The sequence below is a fragment of the Orycteropus afer genome, unplaced genomic scaffold, assembly GCF_000298275.1.
Source record: "Orycteropus afer afer isolate SDZICR_OR568_19922 unplaced genomic scaffold, OryAfe1.0 scaffold00051, whole genome shotgun sequence".
Classification (NCBI taxonomy): Eukaryota; Metazoa; Chordata; class Mammalia; order Tubulidentata; family Orycteropodidae; genus Orycteropus; species Orycteropus afer.
In genome coordinates, this window is record NW_006921638.1 from 2,848,739 (window position 1) to 2,872,362 (window position 23,624).

At 40.7% G+C, this 23,624-nt stretch overlaps 1 protein-coding gene across 1 annotated transcript in view; it reads left to right on the plus strand.

Annotated features, from left to right (window-relative positions):
- Positions 1–20,216: 20,216 nt before the first annotated feature.
- Positions 20,217–23,624, plus strand: part of NPAS3 (neuronal PAS domain protein 3) — a 1,311,878-nt gene continuing 1,308,470 nt past the window's right edge. The window contains exon 1 of the mRNA XM_007938532.1: positions 20,217–20,287. Coding sequence (XP_007936723.1) covers positions 20,217–20,287 — 71 coding nt within the window. The remainder of the gene's footprint in view (positions 20,288–23,624) is intronic.

Sequence of the window (23,624 nt, forward strand, 5' to 3'; positions counted from 1 at the left end):
TTTAGTCCACTTCTGTATCCTTCCCTTCAAGGCTCAGGGGTCCAAGATTATCATCTGTGTCTGTGTGAATTGGTTTCCCTTTTCTCTGTTGAAGAGGGTCTGTGCAGTCCTTCTGCCTAGTCCGCCATCTTGCTGGAACTCCCCCCATCTTTATCTTAACAAAAAAAAAAACAATAGAAGCCCAGAGAGTTGTGAAATGGAGTATGTGCAATGGAGTGTGCTCTCTTTACTATTTCTCTTCAATTTTAATCTGCTGCTCTATGTCCATTTTGCAGTGTATAAAACTGATACAAGACACTAATTATGTGACTGGCTCATGTGGCTAATCATAATGTTACTCTCAAGAATATCTGGGAAATACCTAAGATATCAAATTTATGAAAAAAAAGTTCAAATAAACTTTAATATTAGAAATAAGTTTTCAAATAGAATGCCTAGGTAAAACAATGAAAAACCTACAAAAAAACCTTCTGAAATATAAAGCCCCAGGTGGTTCATAAGCCCTTTTCTAGAAAATAAAAGATTATAGAAGAATCAATTACTCACAAATATATAAATTCTTCACCTTCTCCTTAAGGTATTTTATGTGGACACAATCATCACTCAAAAATTGAGCTTGTAATTTAACTAACTCATAAAATCTAAGAATGCTTATTTTTTAAATGCTGCTTTATAAATACATTATAAAAATGTGGTAGTGACAATCTCAAGACAGAAAACTCTCCCTTAAGTTTTTTGCAATAATTAAATAAGAGTACATTAGGAAAAGTTAATTTTAATTTTCAGAAATGGTTTTTCTCTTATAACATTCCCAATTTTATAATGTGTTTTAAAGAATAGAAATGAGCTGAACAAAAGGAAAGAACATTTTCAGGCAAATCACAAAAAGAAATTAATAAGGATTAAACATTGTTCCCACTTCGTTCAAAAGTACATTTTTTTATTTTGTCCTCACTTAAGTAATGCTAAATTATAGTATGAAGCCCACATTAGTAACTACTCTTCAATAGCCATATTATCCAGGATTAGTGGCATTAAATGCTAAATTAGCATTAGCTGACTGCTATTGTTTATGTATTATTTTTTTAATTTTTCTGCAAGTTCTATGATTTTAAACATTGTATAATCTTCCCCTTTCTCTCAGAAGACAGAGGGTGTTAGAGTGGAAATAATTGTGTCCTGGAAAAATTGTGTCCTAGAAACTGCAGACTTAAAATCAAAATGTGATTTGCCACCAAGTATCTCATGACTTTTGACAGGTCACTTAGCCTCCACCTACTCTCCTTGAAGGAGACTGGAGAGTCTGTGTGAGGACTTTTCAAACAGCAGCATAAAATGACCCTCCTCTGGGCCCGTATTAAAGAGGATTATGCCTTATGACGTAGCACTGTTCCAGACCCAGATCTTTCTCTACCATTTTTATATTTAGACTTTTCTAATTAAAAGTGACTGAACCCCTCTCAAACAGCCTTAAGTCAAAGAGACACTTTATTGGCCCACATAACTGAAAAATCCAGGAGAGGATCTAGGTCTTGAACTTTGGTGGGATCCAAGGGCTCCAAAGGTGTCATCCTTACCCAGTTTCTCAAGTTCTTTTTCTTAGTTCCACTTTCCTTTAACTTGGCTTCATTCTTAAGTGAGCTGGCTTTATGTGGTATTCCCTGGCAACTCCTCATCTTTACAAGAATAATATCAGTGGGTAAAAGAGCATATTTCCAACCAAAGTCTGAGGTGGTCAGATCTAATTTGTATGCCCTTTCCTGGAGCTGATGGGGATGAGTGATGATGGGTTGTGGGACAGCATCTCCTCTTAAACAGAAAGGAGTGGTTCCACAAAGGAAAACTGAGTTACTTTTCCATAACAGTGGCAATGGATGCTGAAGAGCCAAAGCAAAAGATATTCCTACTACTTTGCCTTTTGGATGACTTCTTTGAGTGTCCAAGGCCAACTCCTTAGACAGCAAGGTACATATTTACTCACCTTCATATCTCATACCAAACCTACCACTGTCCCTTGAAAAGATGGAAATAAATGGTTGTTAATTAAGTAACAAACAGTTGTGCAGGTGTGACACCTGGATTACCTTTTAAGAAAGCATTTGCCATTTAACTCTGAGCATTTGCAATTATCTGACAGACAGTTGCGGTGACTTTAGGATACACTGCAGCATTTGAGCCAAGGTCACACTCTCCCTGAGCAGGCCCTTCTCAATTTCTGAGCATTTGTTAGGTTCTGGGGCCTGGCCATTTCTGCACAATACTATACTTTTCACTGGGAAACCTTTGACTTGGAGCTCCCCATTGAGTTGTCATTTCTGAATGGTACATACTCTAAAGCTTTCCCAATTTGCTTCCTCTCACTTACCATTTGTTCTTTCAGATCTGCATCATAGTTTGAAAGCTTTCCCTGTCTGAACCTCCTTCCTTTCCTTTTATCTTTCATAGTTATTATTATTCCCAGTAAACCTACAGAACACAAACTCTCCATAAGATGGAGTTTGAGGCCCAGACATTTGAGAAGGGATTAAATGCTCAGGAAAGTGGGCTACCTGAAGAGGTTCCATAAGGTGAAGCCAGAGAATTATGTTCAGTAGGAAGACACCAAGGACATCTGGAACACTTTGGTGAGGAGGGCACCAGCATCAATAAGTTCAGCGTTGGATCTCCTCTATAGGCCAGGGCTGATATGAAGAGAAAACTATCACACAGCTTGGCTCATTGATAGCCATGGGAATGATGAGGCCCTGAAGAAATAAAGTGTCATCAGCAGGAGGTCGCAATTAGCATAAGAACCGGCAAGGTTGGTGGAAGCCAGGGGGTGGGGCATCAAAGAACTGTGTAGTTTGTTAATAGAAAAGCAGAAGGGAAAATTGGATAAGCATCAGTGAGGGTACTGTTTTATATAAACTAAGAAAGGCAAGAATGGATGAGCATGAGGCTAAGAAAGGTAACCCACTAAAAAGTCACAATCCCTTGTCCAGTTCTTCACCTGGGGCCATTTACTTGTCTTTGTTGTTGTTATGTGCCGTCGAGTAGGACCCGACTCATAGCAACCCCTCCTTGGGTTTCTGAGGCAGTATCACTATGGAAGTAGATTGCCCAGTCTTCCTTACAAGGAGTGGCTCATGGGTTTGAACCTCCAGCCTTCTGGTTAGCAGTCAAGGGCCATTTACTAAGTCTCCATAAATGGGTGGCTGTGTCCTCAGGAGGAAGGATCCTGTAAATATACATAATAAAGATTTTCCGAATCCTTCCCCAAAGGAACCTGTGACCACTTACTTGGGTTGACTGTGCACTGTATATTGGAAAAAGGAGAAAATCAGATATTCTGAGACTATGGGACATATGATCTGTATTGATATCAGTATCCAAAGACATGAAGTGACATAATTTAAAGCAGAGACCCAAAGTAGGTAGATAATAAAGTGGGTCCTGGCCAATATTTGGTTTCCAGGGGTCCACTAGATCTGTGGATCCACACCATAGTTATGTTTTAGTTCTAAAGGTGTAATTGGAAGTGACATACTTGGAGGTTGGGTAATATCCACATTTGATGTTTGGCTTATGGACAAAGAAATATCATAGTAGGAAAGGCAAATAGAAGCCTCTGAAACTGCTTGTTCCTGCTCCAAGATTAAAAAAAAGAAGATTAGTGTCACCCTTAAGGATCACAATGATATATGACTGTTGGTACCTGTTCTGGTTACCTAGTGCCGCTCTGAGAAGAAATATACCACAAATGGGATGGCCTTAACTAACGGGAGTTTATTCTTACAATTTGGAGGCTTTAAGTCCAAGTGCAAAGTGCCAGGCTCTAGGGGCTGGGTGAAAGCCCCTCAACCTTGAGGTCCAGCTCTGCCACCTGCTTCCGGCCCACTGGAAGTAGAGGTCTTTCTTCACTCAGATAGCTGCTGTCTGCTCAGGCTGAGAAGCTCAAGGTTGACAAGTAAAAGGGCACAGTACTGATGTTACCAAACCACACTGCAGGGCATTACCTAAGTCCATTGTAAGTCCCAAGGTCAGCAGAGCATAACAGGCTGCTGAGCAATGACTCGGCTACTTGCAGACTGCAAGTGTGCCATAAGCTAGAGACCATTCTCAAAGCTTCTGCTTATATACAGGAAGCAGACTACATACCCAAAGGCATCTACTCAATGATAGATCCCACCATGGAGTTGATTGCCAGTCTCATCATGGGGAATAACTACCACAAGCTGCCCCGCCACTCAACCAGGCCTCGCCAAGTTGACACAAACATAACCACCACAGTACCATTTATAACTCCATTTAATTTACCAGTCTGAAACTTGCAAAACTACATGAAGTTGGAGAATGGCTATAGAATGGTTATAGCTCCTTTGTCAGTGTGGTAGTTAAGGTTATGTGTCAACTTGGCTGGGCCTGGTTTTGAGTGGCTGAACAGCTGGATGAAGTTATCAACCATGGTGAGATTGGTAATTAACCCATGGTGGAATATACTGGAGCAGCTGAGTAGCTGCTTTAGGGATGTGAGTTACTTCCAGTGTGTAAGAGGCCACCTTGAGGTAGGTCTCCAACTTATGGCATGCTTGAATCCTGCATGTAGCCAAGTCATTATTCAGCAGCCTACCATGTTGTCTGCTGATCTTGGGACTGTTAATGGGACTTGAATCAATGGCCTGCTGTGTGATTTGGCAATATCAGGACTATGCCTTTTTACTTGTCAGCCTTGGGCTTATTAGTCTCAGTAGCTTCAGTGGGCCAGGAGCAAGAGGCAGAGCTGAAGACCAACGTCAAAGGACTTTCACCCAAACCCTAGACCTGACACTTGAACTTGGACTTCAAGCCTCTAAAACTGTAAGAGAATAAGCTTTTTTTTTTTTTTTTTCAAGCCATCCCATTTGTGGTATATTTTCTGTTAGAGCAGCACTACAGGTAACCAAAACAACCACTATGTCGTTTTTGCTAATGTAGATTAATATGGCCTCAGGTACATGATATTCAGGCTTTGATATTTTTTCTATCCTAATCAAGAAAGGAGAACAGAACAGTTCACATCCACATGGCAGGGACAACAATATACATTCAAGGTTTTACACCAGGGCTATGTCAGTTGTCATAACATAGTCCTAAGTGATCTGGATCATCTGAAAAACCCTCATACAGTTGACCTATAAAGATTACATGTGTCCATTGCATTGATGATATTATGCTCATTAGGCCTGCTTTGTCTTGGGAAGAGAGGCCCATAGGATCATCAGCATCTCCTCAATGTATATGGAGAAGCAGATCCAAAAGGCACAAGGTTGGACTGTGGCAACCAAGGAGCTATACTGCTTGGATTTCCCTTTCAAGAAAGAACTTGCCCTTTAGCTGCGAGGAGTGAAGATAACTGACAGTCTCCAGCTACAGTAGTTTCAAAGTATGTCATGACTTTTGAACAAAGGCCATACTCTTCCATGATGGCCCTCAAATAATGTCTGAGCATGGCAAGGACACCAGAGCCTAACTACTCTGTCTGTTGTGGAATTCTGCTAACGTGCAGTCTGTCTCCACACCGGGCTGATGGAGGCTTTTCAGATCTGTTCCATACTCTGAGGCTCTCCTTGCTCAATTCTGCCTCCTGCTCCCTTTCCTTTCACAAATGTCACGTCTATATTAGGCTTTCCTTGATAAATCCTTCTTCCTTGCTTTTATCTTTCACAATTATTACTATTCCCCCACACACCCTAAACTTCTTATATCTAATTTTCATCTTCACATTTGCTTCCAATTCACAATAATAGCTAAATACTTGATAAAGTACTGATATTTATTAAGAGTCTACATTGGCCACCTGCTTCAAGAGCACTTGAACTTTTGTCCAGCTTAGTTCATGGAAATTGTTCACCAGTTCTTTGTTCCAGTAAATCAGTAACATCAGCAACCTTACTTCAATGACTTTCACTTTAGCCTCATTTCTTGCAATAGCCATGCAAGCAATAGATTGATGGTCAACAGGGTGAGTGATAAACTAATCTTCAAGAGCCCTCCTCCTACTTTTCACATTTGTCTGAAAATGAATTTTGTCTTCTTTGCTTCCAGTTATATGTTACAACAGGTGAGAAGGCCTCCTGATTCAGTGGTGAGAAGGGCATTCATACCAGAGAAGGACAACTTTACCTGTGGGAAAGAGATGCTAATTTTAATGTTAAGAATATTGTCGCACATCCTTATGTTATTTGCCTCCTATATTGTTCTGAAGTTAAATTCTCTAAATATTGTGATTGTTGAATTGTTTGGTAGTCTTTCCTTCTCTTTCAATAGTATCTCTGTAAGAACTTTGAAGATATTTTATTTCACTGACATCTAAGGAATACTAATTTTGAGGGGGATCTGGTTTCTTTTTTTCTTATCCTCTTATTTTTTCCCTCTAGTTTTAGCCCTTCCATTGCTTTTTAAAGCTATCTTTGAGTTCAGAAGGCTGAGAGAATTTTTCTTTTTTGAAAAAGAAAGCTTGCCTATGAGCCAGTTTTATATTTTTCCCCAAGCACTCAACAGTCTAATCTTTTCCCATTTAAAATGAGAATGAGTTTAGCAAGAAATTGACTTGATGTTAGGACAGGAGCTTCGGGAAGCTCTAATCTCAGTGACAGCTTTAACAAACCAATCCTGCTCTCTGGCCTTCTACATATTGAACAGGACCTGTTTCTTCTGGCCCTCCAGATAGAAAAATAAGTCTCTAAGGCATATTTGTGGAGGGTCTGTATTCACTCTTTCTTTTGGTTTGTTCTGTCCTTTCAGGATCCTGGGTTTTTGCAATGTATTTCCTACCTTTTTACAGGCAGAAGTTAGAAAGGGAATTGGACTTCTGTTACCTTCTGTAATGTTTTTTTTCTGTTTTCACTATTAATACAGCTCCCAAGTTGATATGTAGAAATTTTTAAAAATTTTGAGTATCTAAAGGAATATCTTGTTTTGCTTTTTCTCTTTCCATAGGAAGAAACCTATATAAATTTTTTAGCCTAAGGAAAGAGTCCTGCCTCAGAGAAAATAGTATTGTAATTATCTATAACATTGCTTATTGGTTACTAATAGTTATCCGTGCTAGTGGCTCTCAGACTTCAGGATTCATCATGATAATATGGTTGAAACACAGATCAGTGGGCCCTACTCCTAGAATTTCTTTATTCAATGGGTGGGTCCAGAGAATTTGCATTTGTAACAAGTTTTCAGGTGACAGTGATACTGCTGATCTGTGGACCATGCACTGAAAGTCACTAATCTATACCCTTATTATCATCACCCAACAGAAAAAAAAAAAAAGCTGAATGTCGATAAGCACACTAATTTTACAAAAATTTTGTGACAAATTTATATTATAACTGAATGAAATTACAAGGGAAAGTATACCAAAAACCAAACCCACTTCTGTTGAGTCATATGTGACTCGTAAGAGGCTGATTTATTTATGCAAAAATAATTTTTAAGATGTATAAACTACAATTTTTCTTCATTATCTGGGAGATGGTGTTACATTCCTTTGTTCATTACAGGAGATGTATACATGGCCAGTTATTTGAAGAACAGTAATTAGCAACTAAAATACATTAGCCATGATGAAGACTCTTTAGTTATCCCAAATATTTATTGGTATCCATTATGATTTATGACATTTTTCCATCTGTAAACATGGAGCTAACAATATGTACTTTACAGGGTTAAAAGAAAGAATGCATATAGAATGCCTTAACATAGTGCCCAACTCCTAAAAGATTATCAAATTTTCAAGAAATATTAACTCTTTATTTCCTTTCTTTACCTCTTTCAACACTATGAATTCTTTGTGTTATACTTAAATGTATATTTAAAAAATACACATACTTATAGAGTAATTAGTGTATTTTACTTTTATGTGATACTTAATATTTCTTCTTTGGAAAAGTTAAAAATGAGAAAATCATAATAAGCCCAGATCTCTGACAATGAGGAAATTTCCAGGTGAAAATATGCTACATCACTGTTCAAAATCACAAAATAAGGCTGGCAAAACTTTGAAATTTGAAAAATCAATTTAATTTTCCCCTCATATATAATAAGTTGTAATTCTCAATGGATCTGCAATTTTTATAGTTTTCTTTGGCTATGAGCACATAAATCACTTTTTAGGAAGGGGTCACTTCTCAGTCAAAATACGTAGAGCTAAAATAAAGTTATGTTAGTGTCTTAGCTTTGTGCAAAGGTGAAAAATTCTTCCTTGATTCCTTTGAGATACAAACACTGAAATCATCTAGATAGATAAATCAGCTAAGAATCTTTTTCTAGAATTTTTATCAAGTATATATCTAATTGTTAGAATATGAGTGTTGGACAAGATTATTTAAAATTTTATATTAAATGATGAATTCTCCAGTAGTTTATTGTCTCATTGAGATATGGCTTTGATTATCCCTTGGGGGTGCAAACAATAAAGGTTTTGACCATGAACCAAAAGGTTAGTTGTTTGAACTCATCAGAGGTATCTAGGAAGACAGGCCTGACAATCTATTCCCTAAAGGGCACAGTCTTGCAAACCCTATGGAACAGTTCGACTCTGCACACTTGGGTTGCCATTAGTCAGAATGGACTTGATGGCAACTAACAACAATAGTAACTTTATTTTTGAAAATTTTTTACTGTGATTTCAGTGAAAGTTTACAGAAAAAATTGGTTTTCCATTTAATAATTCATACACATTTTGTTTTGTGACATCTACTGCAATTCCCACAACATATAGCACCCTTCCCACTTCTTCCTTGTTTTTACCATTTCCATTCATATCCTTCTTTTTTTTCTATCCTTTCCTACCTTCTGAGCTTTATCCCTGAGCAAATGCTGCCCTTTTGATCTCACATGGTTGATTGTTCTAAGGAATGTATACCTTCCTGGTGTTATTGTTCACCTTGCAGGACTGACTGTCTATTGTTTGGCTGAAAGCTGAACCACAGAGCTGAATTCACTTCATGGCTTGAAGGGTGTCTAAGGGTCATAGTTTCAGGAGTTCCACCAGTCTCCATCAGACCAGTAAGTCTTATCTTTTTTATTATTATTTTGAACTTTGTTCTACACTGTTTTCCCCCTCTATCCAGGATCTCCTATTGTGATCCCTTTTAGGGTGGTCAGCAGTGGTACCATCTAGTTCTTGTGGTCTCAGATTTCTGGAGGCTGGGGTTCATGTAGTTCATTAGTTCTTTGGATTAATTATTTCCTTGCCTCTTTGATTTTCTTCACTCTTTTTGGCTCCAGGTGGGGAGAGACCAATAATTGCCCCTTAGATGGCTGCTCACAAACTTTTAAGACCCCAGTCACTACACACCAAAGTAGGATATAAAACATTGCCTTTGTGAACTACGTTATGCCAACTGATGTTGGTGTCCCCCAATGGTCCTGAGACCCCAGGCCCAGTGACTCATTCCTTAAGGTGTTTGGTTATGTCTACGAAGTTTTCATAACTCTGTCTCCTGTATGCTTTACTGTATTCATGGATATATTTGCAGCACAGGTAAATACATATGTAGAAATATGTTTTGCCAAGCCCGTATATATTGATGGGTGTAATCCCATTTGCCTTCCCATTGCTGGTCAGCTTGAGTGCCTATCTGTGTACCTACTCATAGATTATTGTTATTGCTGTTACTGCAGGATTGTGTATGTAGTAGTTTTTAGCTTTGTTGCCTTTAACTCTTTTGCTCCTCCCAGTACCTTCCTTTGCCTTGATTATTTTGTGCTGATCTCGCCCTTACTGTATATTGCCTTTCCCTTCACCCAAATTAACGTGTCTACCTTCTAGTTAATGATTTAACCTCCTTTCCCTTCCCACCTTTAATAACCTTCAAAGAATTTTTTTTTCTTCTGAAAACAGTAACTTTAAAAGGTTGAAATAGTCTCCTGTTTGGTCTGTATACTGAGCAGCTGTCCAGGGTACTTAAATAAAATTAATTATAATAAATACTTAAATTATAGTCTCCCCCCTGTCAACAACCCACTTTTCCTTTGGATTATGAGTTTTGAGAGAATAAAGATGCTTTGCATAATACCTCTGTTCCTTTTTTCCTTTGTAAATAAAAGTTTGAAATTCTCCTACCTGAAAACAGTGATTAAAAAATAGTAATAATAAAAAATAAGAAGAAGAATTTGTGGTTGCCTGTGTAAACCATATAAAAAAGATTTCACAACACTTTGAAAGCAATGTTGTGATGTTCATTTTGCTTATTGTATAGTGGTTGTCAAGTGCAGTACCTGGACCAGCTGCATCAGCATCATGTGGGAACTTGTTAGAAATGCAAATTATCAGCCTCACTCTGGACCTACTGAATAATATCCTGTGGGGGTAAACTCCAGCAACCTGTGTTTTAGTATACCCTTCTGATTCTGAGACACATTAAAGTTGGAGAATCACTCTTCTAGGTTAAGGTACATATAGTTCAATGAAAACAGAATGGTTGGCTCAGTGTGGAGCTTAATAAAACTATTTGTTTTATTTGCAGTGTAATTAGATTTATATAATATCCTATCCTACTGAAAATGAAAAATCAAGTTAAAAACTCATTTAGCTTAAGAGAATGAAAAGACTAGCTGCAGACTGGAAGAAAATCTTTACAAAATATGTAACTGATAAAGGACTTGTATCAAAGATATGCAAAGATCTCTTACAACTCAACAATAAGAAAACAAACATACACAACTCACTTTCAAAAACAGGCAAAAGATTTTAACATATACATCACCAAAGAACACATACAGATGGCAACTAAGCATATGAATGATGATTAACATCATATGTCATTAGGAAATTGCAAATTAAAACAACAATGAAATACAACTACACACTTATTAGAATGGCTGAAATCCAAAATACATTCAACACCAAATGCTGGTAAGGATGTGGAGCAACTGGAACTATCATTTATTATTGATGGGAAAGCAAGGCAGTAGAGCCACTTTGGAAGACAATCTGGCAGTTTCTAACAAGGCTAAACAGAGGCTTACCATACAATCCAGTAATAACCCTCTTAGTTATTTACGCAAATGAAATGAAAACTTATGCCCACACAAAACCTGTACATGAATGTTTATACAGCTTTTCATAATTGCCAAAACTTGGAATCAACCAAAATGTCCTTCAATAGATGAATGAATAATAAACAAATTGTGGTGCATCCATACAATGGAGTATTGTTGTTGCTGGTGAATATAGTCAGCGATAAAAGAAATGAGCTGTCAAGTCACTAAGACATGAAGAATACTTAAATATATAATTGCTAAGTGAAAGAAGCCAGGATGAAAAACCTATATATTATCTGATTGCAATTATATGACATTTTAGAAAAGGCAAAACCACAGAGACAGTAAAAAGATCAGTGATTACCAGGGATGCAGGGGAAAAGAGGAGAGGGATGAATATGTGTAGTACAGGGTATTTTAAGGGCAGTGAAACTATTGTATGATACTGTTATGATGGATACATGGCCTTATGCATTTGCAAAATCCATAGAATTGTGCAGCACAAAGGAGCCCTCATAGCACGGTGGTTAAACTGCTTAGCTGTTAACCAAAAGGTTGGCTGTTCTAACTTATCAGTTGCTTACAGGAGAAAGACTTGGAAATCTGCTTCCATAAGGTTCTACAACTGTGGGAATCCTACAAGGCAGTTCTACTCTATCCCAAAGGGTTGCATGAGTCGGAATCAACTTGACAGCAGTGGATTTTTGGTACAACACAAAGAATGAATGGTAATGTAAATATGGGCTTTAGTTAATTCTATCAATACTAGTTAATCAATTGCAACAAGTGTATTAACATAAGATGTTAATAATACTATGTTGAACTGATGCAGGGGAGGGGAAGAGGTACATGTAAACTCTTTTTACTTTCTGTGCAATTTCTCTGTAAGCCTAAAACTTTTAAATGTATTACAAACAAAACACTAGTTATTTCAGTATATTGAAAAAACTCAACTCACCTAGTATGGCTATTTTCATTTACAGAAAAAATAGTTCAATGAAAAACCAAAACATTTAGCCACTCTTTCAATCAGCTCAAAAAAAAACTCATTGCCATCCAGTCAATTCCGACTCATAGTAGCTGACTTTGGGTTTCCAAGGCAGTAAATCTTTATGGAAGTAGATTGCCCTCAGTCTTCCTTCCATGGAGTGGCTGGTAGATTTGAACTGCCAACCTTCTGATTAGCAGTCAAATGCCTTAAGTACTACACAACCAGAGCTCCTTTTTTACGGGTGTTAGATTAACACTTTATCAATTAAGAAGAAAATTCAGTGAAGAGAAGTGTCCATTGCTACACAGATATGTCTGCCTGGAAGAACCAAGTGAAACAAAAGTTCAAGTTAGCCCCAAGCATAATTTTCACTAAGCCAAAAACTAGCAGGGGCTCCTGGAGCTCAGAAGCAAGTATCAACTCACATCTCTAGTGGCTCTGTTTAAGTTCTAATTGTGCTGACAACAATAGAGGCAAACGTCAACCAACATTGAGGAATCCTTTGTAATCATAGGTATATTTAAAATTGTTCCCCCAGAAAGAAATATTTCAACTCCAAAATCAAATCTACTATCACACACTTTATATATATATATATATATATATGCAAAGAGAACTTCTAAATGCACATTGAGAGTATTTTGTTATTTTGTATTGAACTCTAAGCTCCAAGTTCAGCTTTGCTTAGATTCTACTGATTTGCATATGCTTGGAAATAATTTCCACCACAAGATGTGAATGTTTGAAATAGAAAAGGCATATAAATTTCTGAGACCCTTCCCCACTCACAGCCATTTTTTTTTTTTTTTTAATTGTGGTTTGGGTGAAAACTTACAGAGCAAATTCACTTTCCATACAGCACTTCACATACACTTTGTCTCATGACATTGATTATAATTTACCCCAATGCAAAAGCTCCCCTCCCACTTTCTCCCCATAGTTACCTCTTCCTTGTGTCCATCCCTCCATGCACTCCTGCCCCCTGAGCTGTCTCCCTGTGCATAAACAGCCCTTCTCTCTTCTATGATTGTTCTCTCCAAGGAGTGTATCTACCTCAGGTAAATGTTCAACTCATATGCCTTTCTTTTGTTTGGCTGGAAGCCACAGGTGTGGGTTCAATTCCAGACCTGAAGGGCAGTTAGGGGCCATAGTCTCAGTGGTTCCACTAGGCTCTATCAGACGAGCAAACCTAGTCCCCCCCTTTCTTTTTTTCCAAATGATTTTGAGTTTTGTTCCACATTGTTCTCCCTCTCTATCCAGGATCTCCATATAGATTCCCCTCCAAGTAGTTGACAGTGGCAGCCAGGCAACATCTAGTTCTTCTGGTCTCATAGTCATATAGGCTGTGGATTGCATGGTGTACCTGTCGCTAGGACTAATTGTTTCCATGAATCTTTGGTTTTCTTCATTCTTCTTTGCTCTGGATGAGGAGACCCATCGTTGCATCTAGATGGCTGCTTGCAAGCTTTTAAGATCCCAGTCATTATTCACCACAGGAGGAGGTGGAACAATGTTTTGTGTAGTATATTATGCTAATTGAGCTTGATGTCCCTTGTGACTATGGTCCCAAGTCCACAGGTTCAACTACTCTATTCCTCTGGGTGTCTGACTGTGACCAAGAAGTGACTACAACCTTGTCCCTTGTCTAATATGCACCTGGGAATTCTTACAGAACATACATATACACTTGTAGAACCATTGTCGGCCAACCGTATACATGGCCTTGGGTACACTCCCTGCTGCATAGACATACCTAATAGTTCAGCCTGTCCAACCATCTATCCACCCATATACCCATGTTTGCCTTCACTGAAAGCTCAGTACTGTAAGTGTAAAAGCGTTCCCCTTTGTTGTCTGTACCCCCCATGTACCTCTCTATGTCTTCCTCTTCCTCGATGCCACCATGTTAATCACTCACATTTGGTACATTGCCCTTCTCTTCATCCAAATCAAGACTTATCTCTACCTATCTAACAGTGTTCCCTCCCCTTCCCTCCCACCCCTGGTAACCAACAAATAAAATTTCCTTCCATAGATAAACCTTTCCTTGACTTTTATGATAATGGACTATACAATATTTGTCCTTCTGTGATTCACTTATTTCACTCAGTGTTATTGTCCTCCAACTTCATCCACATTATGCGGTGCTTTGCAAATTCTAGATTATTCTTTAGGGTTGCATAGTATTCCATTGGGTGTATGTACAATAGTTTGGTTATCCATTCCTCAGTTGATGGACACCTAGGTTGTTTCCATCTTTTGGCTATTATAAAAAGTGCTGCAATGAACATGGGTGTGCATATGTCTGTTCTTGTCATGGCTCTCACTTCTTTTGGATATACACCTAGTAATGGAATGGCTGGGTCAAATGGTATTTCTAATCCTAACTTTTTAAGGAATTGCCATACTGCTTTCCACATTGGTTGTACCATTTTACAGTCCCACCAGCAGTGTATGAGTGTCCCAATCTCTCCACATCCTCGCCAGCATGTGTTATTTTGTGTCTTGTTGAACTTTGCTACTAGTGCTGGAGCAAGATGGTATCTCATTGTTGCTTTGATTTGCATCTCTCTCATGGCTAAGGATTGTGAGCATTTCTTCATATGTTTGTTGGCCACCTGAATAATCTCCTTGGTGAAGTGTCTATTTATGTCTTCTGCCCATTTTTTAATTGGATTGTTTGTCTTTTTGGTATCGAGGTGTTGGAGTTTTCTATAAATTCTAAAGATAAGTCCCTTGTCAGATACGTCTTTGCCAAATATCTTTTCCCAATCTGTAGCTTCTCTTTTGACTCTTTTGGAAAAGTGTTTGGAAGCACATAAAAATTTAATTTTGAGAAGATCCCATTCATCTAGTTTCTCTTCTGCTGTTTGTGCATTTTGGGTTATTCTTGATAGTCTATTTATGCCATATATTAGGGCCCTTAAATTTGCCCCTCGTTTTTCCTTGAGGAACTTCATAGTCTTAGGGTTCACATTTAAGTCTTTGATCCATCTGGAATTAGTTTTTGTGTGTGGTGTGAGGTGCAGATTTTGTTTCATTTTTCTGCAAAAGGATCTCCAGTTTTGCCAGCACCATTTATTAAACAAACATTCTCTTTCCCATTTAGTGGATTTCAGCCCTTTGTCAAAAATCAGCTGACCATAGGTCGATGGATCTATTTCTGGGTTCTCAATTCTATTCCACTGGTTTATGTGTCTGTCATTATACCAGTACCAGGCAGTTTTGACTACTGTGGCTGTATAGGAGGTTTGAAAATCCATCATTGTGAGACCTCATATTTTGTTGTTCTTCTTCAATAGTGCTTTGCTTATCGGAGGTCTCTTTCCTTTCCATATAAAGTTAGTGACTGGTTTTTCCATATCCTTAAAATATTGATGGGATCTGGATTGGGATTGCATTGAATGTATAGATTGCTTTGGGTAGAATTGATATTTTCACCATGTTCAATCTTCCTATCCGCGAGCATGGGATGTTCTTCCATTTATGTAGATCGCTTATTGTTTCTTGAAGTAGGTTTTTATAGTTTCACAGTAAGTTTTTAAACAATTTCTCCTCCTCTAGTGCCTTTTTTAAAAAAAAAGTTATCTGAAGGGTTTTCCTTTATTCTTCTAAGCCTCTTCTCTTTCTAGCTATATATTTCTAAAATTCCTCTGAGAATTCATTTAGTATAATAGCTTTAGATATCTCAATATTTGACATATTTAGTATTAATATGAAAAAATTTTCAGTACTCTTCTTGTATATTAGATATAGACATGCATTTATACAAATAATAATTTCATTATAAATGATAAATAATTATAAATAAAGACTGTATTACTAAGTTCGTTATAATTTTTTCTCCCCTGACACTACAATTTTGCTTTTGAGTGGACTAGGGGACGTATTAATAGTGTTTAGCACTAAGAGTCTGAATTCAATTGAGGGGCAAAGAGGAGAAGTTGTGTTTAACCCCTCTACAGAATGGAAAATCTCCCTTCCATGACATATTAATAGCTCTTGCAACAATGAAGAGTCATTTCTCCGATTGATGTAAATTATTATGCATTTTAGTTAACAGAAAAAAAATCCCTCCTTGTAGCATAATCACTTCAATAAAAATATTCAAGATTTCAAAGTAAAACATTTCTTCTCCTTTTTCATAATATAGAGCATTCTCATTCTATTTTTGAATTTTGCTTTATCTTATTCTGATCTGTATGTACAATTTTACTTCCCCTCTAAAAATATGACCAGAGTAAAGCAAAAATTAGATACAATGAAGCTTTGTAGTTTCTTCTCTACCTGTCACTGGCAGCTCCTAACAGCAAATAGTAAATATTCAAAGTCAAACCATTTAACTCCAAGTAAATGGAAATGCAAATGATAGATATCTTTATCATATGAGCAAAAGGCACAGTTGTACAATGACAACACAGACCAAGATGTAAACATGTAATTTTGATAGCTGTGTATAAATTACATGCATGTATTCAGAGTTGAAACATCATACAATCTTATTTTACATCTCTACACATCCTATCATGTATATTTGGAGGAGGCTGATAAAATGAGAAAGTATACAATTTAGTGCTAACTGGAGCCCTTTAGGTTGGGTGAGTGCCAAAGCAACTTTCAAAATATTTCAAAACAGCTGCCAGCATGTAAAGATTTTAACTGGAGTAGAGTCATGAAATCTGAATGACTAATGAGAGAATAAACTTATTTTTGCTTCAGGTCCTTAATGAATACCAAGATAAGCAAATTCAATAAGGAATTTGCCTCTCATACATGCAAACCAATCTTCTCAAACTACATATGTAAGGGCAAAATACAGCAATAGACTCATTGTATGCATTATAAAGTAACCTACTATCCAAGTCTTCTTTGTGTATTCCTTGGATTCTGTTTTAGAAAAGAAAGTTTCTGGAAGACAGGAGCTATATTAATTATCTTAAATATGGCTGGTGGAAAGCTTGAAACTTTGAAGTTGAATGTGCTTATTAAACTCAATTTTAATAATATAAAGTATAATTGAAGCAGCTTCAGCTTATCTCGCTTTACAAGTCTAACAAAAGATCTCATTCTTTCTATTGGGACAATTTTCTATTAGAGATTCCAAGAAAAATTTGCCCTCCAAAAAGGAAGGAAGCAGAGGGACACATTTCCAGATCAACTAGTCTGTAAAATAAGTATTGAATAAAATAAATCTGCTGGAATCTTCTAGTCATAGAATTCCTATTGAAACAAACAAAAAAAGTGGTGATAAACTTGAAATTTATAAAAATAACTCATTTATTGTGCAGGAAGTCTTTAAAAGGGAAACTAGTTTTCTAAAAATTCTGCTCTTTTGCCCAAAGAGGCCCTTTTGCCTCACTTGGCACGTTGGGACTGCCTATGGATCAAGAGGATCTAACTTAGTATTTTGCATTGCCATTACTAGAGTCTGACACTTGGAGGCAAGAGCCATTTGCTGGAAGCCTTCATCCACTGGCTGGTCCAGACATCCGGTGGCAGGCACAGCACCATCTCACGATGGGCCAATAATTCAGACAAATGCTATTTTATAGAAAGCCATTGCCTGTATCTGAGTTCATTTTTAGCCTCATTCATCAGCCATTTACTGAGCTTCCTTTGGCCTCCAATTCTGCTGGTCTTTGACCTACGCAGTCAGAGAAGGAAAACTTTTACCAACCACTAAAACATTCCTGACCTTCCTAGAACTGGCATGAACTCCCACTTCATTCTACAGGAAAGCCAGGGGGTAGTATCTGAGATTTCCTGTTCAGATCCTGCCTGAGGATGAGACCCGGAGAGGAGAGAGCAGAGACCCAAACCAACTCATGTTATTGAACCTGCTGTGCTCCTAGTGGGACCAGGACCCAAGTTTGAAATCAGATCCTTACAAGGCAGCTTTCCACCTACTATCACCCTAGGTCTCCCAAGCCCCAACGCCTTTGTGTTTGGCTTGTGAACAACTGGTACCCTGTTAAGCTAGAAAATGACCTCTTCCTGGCGTGGAGAGAGTCAAGACCTCGGTTAGGTATTCAAGTAACTTATGGGATCCTTCTCACATGCTACAGATGCTCATTACGATTCTTTTTCCGTGCAACATGTGGGAGACGAAGCAGTTTCATATCTCCTGGTATTATCTGCCGTCCAAAGCATTTTCTTTGAGAGAAAAATGGAAACGCAGCTGCGCTGTAGGCCTGGCCAGCGAGAGCTAGGGCTCCCTCCCTCCGTCTCCAGGCGGCTGCTGGGCGCGGGAGGCTCCTCCCGGGGATGACTTGGGTTAGAAAAGCGCAGAGGTTGCCCCGGCAGGCGCGGGGCGCGGGACGCAGCCCCTGAGAGGACGCGCCTTTGTGAGGCAGTGTGATTTCCTGAGAGCCTTGAGGGTAGGAGGCGACTTAAGATCTGCAGGGATAGCAGGCATCCGGACCCTAGATGGTGTGCGGGGACCCTTAACGTTCTCGGTCTTGGAAACTTCTAGCCAATCAGCCCTGCCCCTCTGGGTCCTTGCCGGCCGGCTGCGCCCCAGGCTCAAAGGGTTAAGCAGGTGCCTCGCCCGGCGTTGCGCGATTGGCCAAAGGCGGGGGCGGTGCGGCCGCGGTCACCAGGCTCCGCAGAGCCCAACTTAGGTTCGCGCGGCAGGCGCGACGGACACTAGTCTCTGACTGCTTGGCCCCTACTTCAGCGCGCATGGAAAGGAAGGGAGGACAGAACAAGAGGGAAAACCAGCAGCAGCGCTAGCACAGCGGAGCGGGAGGGGGGAAAGCAGGAGGGGGAAGAGGGGCGGGGCAAGAAGATGGGAGGCCGAGTCCCGCGTCGCGAAAGGACTGAGCCCTCCGCCCCGCAACTCCACTGCTGGCTGGCAAACCGGAAGAAAGAGGAAGGAAGTGGGGCGACGGGTGGTCCTGAGGCGGGGGGTGGGGGCAGTCACCTCCCACTGTCCCCACCCACTTGCCGGGTTAAAAAGGCGCACCCTAAGCACAAGAATTCCTCCACACCTCCTAAAGAAACAGTAATGTAACAATGTAGAGAAGTAACTGAGAGACCCGGGGAAATAAATGCACGTGTTTTCTTTTTGTTTCCCTGGTGGTTGGAATTTCAGAGTTTGTTTCAGTTGTGGCTGCTAATTTATTCTTTTCATCTGTCGAAAGGTGCACAGAAGGGTGGGTCAACGGAGCATACACCAATCACCCTAGGCCGACCTCCAGTTCCCATCTCGCAAGTTTGTCTAGGACCACCCCGCCCACCCACCAGTAGCAGGGAGAGTCCGTTTTCATAAACGGGACAAACTCTCCACTGCACAAAAGCGTTTTTTCCCCCCCTCCTTCGCCTTTGCACACCATCCTTCCACGATAAGCGTCAAGTTCTTGAGAAGGCCCAACTTGCGCCTGGCAACCCTTGCGGTGTCTCGTGTGCAGAGGATTGGCAGAAAGGGGTCCCAGCTGGGCGGGCAGGGTTTGCGCCCTCATTCGTGCGCACGGGGACTAGAGACCAGGTTGCTGGAAGCCGCGGGAGGCGTGAGCCGCCTTGATGGTGGTTATTTCTCTAGAGAAAGGAGAGGGAAGAGCGCCCATCAGTACTGCACTTTGAGTCAGTAGCGTGTGTGTGTGTGTGTGTGTGTGTGTGTGTGTGTGTGTGTGTGTGGAGACGGGGGCAGGAAAGAAAGGCATCCTCCGTGGCCCTTCATTCCCCTGCACCGGCCAAGTCCTCGCCAAGCTTCCCGGTGCATCCTTCCTCCACCACCCCCTCCCCTTCTTCTCTCAGCCCGGCTCGCGCGGCGCAGCCTGAGCAGCCAGTGAGAGCAACAGCCTGGAAAGAGGGGGGAGCACAACCGTCCCCCAAAAGGGAAAAAAGGCCCCACCCTGACACGTTTTGCTGTTTGCAAGTCCCTAGCACGCCCCCCGCACCTCCTCCTCGCGTTCTCAGCCCCCCTAGTCCGCTGCGCGCACATCAAAGCGCCTCTCCGCCGCTCACAGTGGCCGCGGCTCACTAATGGGATTGCAGGCTAGTGCCTGGCTCCGCTGCTGCTGCTGCCGCTGCCGCTGCCGCTGGTCGCGCTGCTGCTGCTGCCGCCGCCGCCGCCCGAGCCCGAGCCCCGGTCAGCCCTCGCCCAGAGCCGCCGCGCCCGGGGACCGAAGCCGCGGCGATGATCCGAATCTTCCCGGATTTCAGCGTGCAAGTGACGGCCGCGGCGGCCGGCGGGGCGGCCGCGGGGGTGCCGGCCAGCGCGGGCATGGGGAGGGCCGGCGCTGCGGCCAATGGCACCCCGCAGAACGTCCAGGGCATCACCTCCTACCAGCAGCGGTGAGTAGTCCCGCCTGAGCTGGGATAGTGCCCCTGCCCCTGGGTGCTGGGGTTGGACTCACTTTGGCTCTTGTTTTGTGCCTTGCAACACACATGCACATCGCAAAGGTTCACTATGTCAGCCCCTCGCTCTACAGATAAGAAAGAAAGAAAAATATATATATTCACAATCCGTATTGCAAAGCATTCCGGTGCACTGGCGAAGTGAAATTGTCCTTTGCCCTCTGCCTGGCCCCAAATCCAGACCTCAGCCCGGATAGCGGAAGAGTTGCAGGCAAGTCTGAGACGCCGCACAAGGTGCGTTTACAAAGTTTGGGATCCCGTCCCTTTACAGCTAAATTTCTTTCTGCCTCTGTCGGGTGCGGACCCGCGCACACAGCCAGCCAGGGGGCCAATTGATCACCGGAGGCTGATTGATCATTTGTTTCCAAACAGAGTAGGAACGATTTTCACGTGCAACTGTGGACTTGCAATTCTATATAATAGTGTTATCATGTCACCTGTTACTACAGGGAAATACAGCATGAAATCCGAGTCTCCTTGGCGCTGTTAACTATTCATCTTAAACGCATTATAATGCAAATGCATAAGATTCGAAGATGAGAGTTAGAAGGCAAATTTTACAAAGTTAGGCTAGGTGGTAAAAAGGAAGTTTAAAGTATTACTTGTTTGCATTTGTCCTAAGGACACTTCTAGATTTTTTTTTTTTTAAATATGGATGTGACATTTGAAATAGTAAACATTCTTGGATTCCATTAGTAAAGAAAAAGAATATCTTAGCAACAACAGCCTTAGAACTCTAAATTTTTTCCTTAATGACAACTTCTCAATTTCCAAGATTTTATCAAAAATGTAATCCGCAAAAATGTGCTAAAAAAAACTAGCAATGTAATATGAAAGATAAGTTCCTCGTTTACGGGCCTCAGTTTTACAGAAGATGGAAGAAAAAAGTACACATGCAAGTGTGAAATTAAATATTTGTGTTTCCCAGATTGCACACAACTAAACATTTTAGAGATATGCCAATGGTATTTAGCTTAAAATATACACAATGCATAATTCAAGTAACAGTGCCTATTTTTACCTTGTATTTCAAACTTCATTGATTTGAGAACCTTTGATTTGAACCAACAGTATTTAAACTAAAAAGGTTAAGATAATCTATCACTGCCATATTTTGTACCTTCTAACCAATGGCCCAGTGACCAGAGCAGATTTTGCATAACGCATTGAGTGTTTTTCAAGTTGATGGTCAGTGTTGCAAATATTCTGTAGGAGACTTCATTATATACTCTGACCATTGTCAGAAGTTTTTACAAGACAATCTTGAAAATAACTCAAAAAGAGGCTACTCCTTGTCAAGGACACTTTTGATTTAAATTATTTTAGTCTTGTTTTATTTCAGTGATTATACGAACTTTTAATACAAAAGATCTGTAATCTTGCAAATTTAAAGGATTAGAAAAGAATTAGAATTTTCTTTTTCTTGGTTCAAGCACCTATAAAACATTTAAATGATGATAGACTCTGGCGGTCACTTTAACTAGGAAGTGTAGGCAACAGTCACAATAATGTGGTCTGTGAAGTGGGGAGTCAAGGGTCAGAAATGTCAGGTGGCCTTTGGACAATTCCAGGACCTCCGAGGAACTTCAGCTAACCCTTAAGACAAGAAAAGTGTGTGCAGGACGATCATGAATTTTCAGCCTTTAGCTTTGCTCTTAAAGTGTTAGTGCTATCTTCACCTACGGAGTCAGGGATTAGATCATCCCAGGACCAATTTTCCCCAAAATTAGGAGCATCCAAGGACATCCTCCCTTTCCCCACCCACCTACATACACCTATTAGAAACTGCACTGATACATCCCACCTTCATCTATGAATCTGGGCTCACTTGATTTTCAGGTCTCTTAACCCTCACCCCCTGCAGTTCTAAAGACTAAGGCTTTAAAAACAACTCTAAACTTTAGCCTTTGGGATGTATATTATTCCTTTCCCTTCATTCCATGTTCTGTTATATTGACAGAGGAAAAGGTGAAAGCTCTGAGAAATGTAGCCTTCTTTGGTTTACTCACTCGGTGGTGATGACACCTGTTCCTGTCTTTAATTTTAATTTGGAGACAACAGAGTGGGTCGTATGGGGCAAGAAGATTATTGGCAGGTGTTACAGAGGGTTTATGTGATGAGTCCCCTGACCTCTGGCAATTCACTGGGAATGTGGGCCACCAACATGTCAGGCTTTAGGAGTTTTGAGGGGCATATTGATTTTCCACTTTGAGACCTGGGTATATGTGCTAAAGTGAATGATGAGACATCATTGTTACAAAAAATATTTTTGCCTTAATTAAGTATGGGGGTGTCTGATGAGGGTGTGACCTAGGTGGGGGCTTTTTCAAGCGAAGAGTGGGTCTATTGGGAGAACAGAGCTTGTCATCTTTGAACAGAAAACTGTTTTATTTAGCCCTAAGCAGACTCCTGGAACCAAACCTTCCAACTGGCAACTTTATTTCCCCTCTCCACCAGCCCATGTATATCTTGTATGCAACATTCTCAATTCATTTCTCAATTATTCTCATCTTCTCCTACCTGTAGAGTGTACTCCAAAGAGAAGCCAAACACCATCATGCAGATTAAACACCTCTGCCATGAAAATCACTATGTTTTTGATGTTTCCAACTCCCACCCTTCTTTACTGGAATCGTAAGATTGAAGGGGACCCCTTTACAGGTTTTTACTTTTTCTTGAGCTTGAAGTGAAATGCAAAGCTTCACAAAAGATTAACGTTTTCTCTGGCTTTTTCATTTACTCAAAGTGGAAATTCTTGGGGGTGGTGGTGGCGGGCGGGTGTTGGCTTTCTACTTGCCTGATTTTCTTACAACTAACGAAAGACTGAGTAAAAAGCTGACCACAAGCTGCCAAGTGGCTCGGTGGCGAGAAAAGTCTGGTCAGGATCGACCCAGGTAACAGCATTCCAGCTCTGGGCCCACAGAGTAGCCCTCTTTCTCTAGGCCTCACAGAGCTGTAAAATGGGAAGGCCTCTGGACCAGACCGCAATATAGTCCCTGGTTCTTAGGACCGGAATCGGGAGACATTTGTTATCTCCGCGCCAAAACGTGCGGAGATTCACCTGTGAACCGTGGGGTCTGCAGATCTGTACGTGCATGAATAATATAGATGCTCCAGCTTTGGGCCAACTGGTGAGAGCGCCAGAGCCACAGGGTGTCTGTGCAGCCGCTGAGCCCGCCAACGGGGCTCTCGGGACGGCTGGCCTGGGCCAGAGCACCCCCTGCCCGCGTTAATTTCCGCTACCCCCAACGGCGCCCGGGACCGTGTCCCCCCC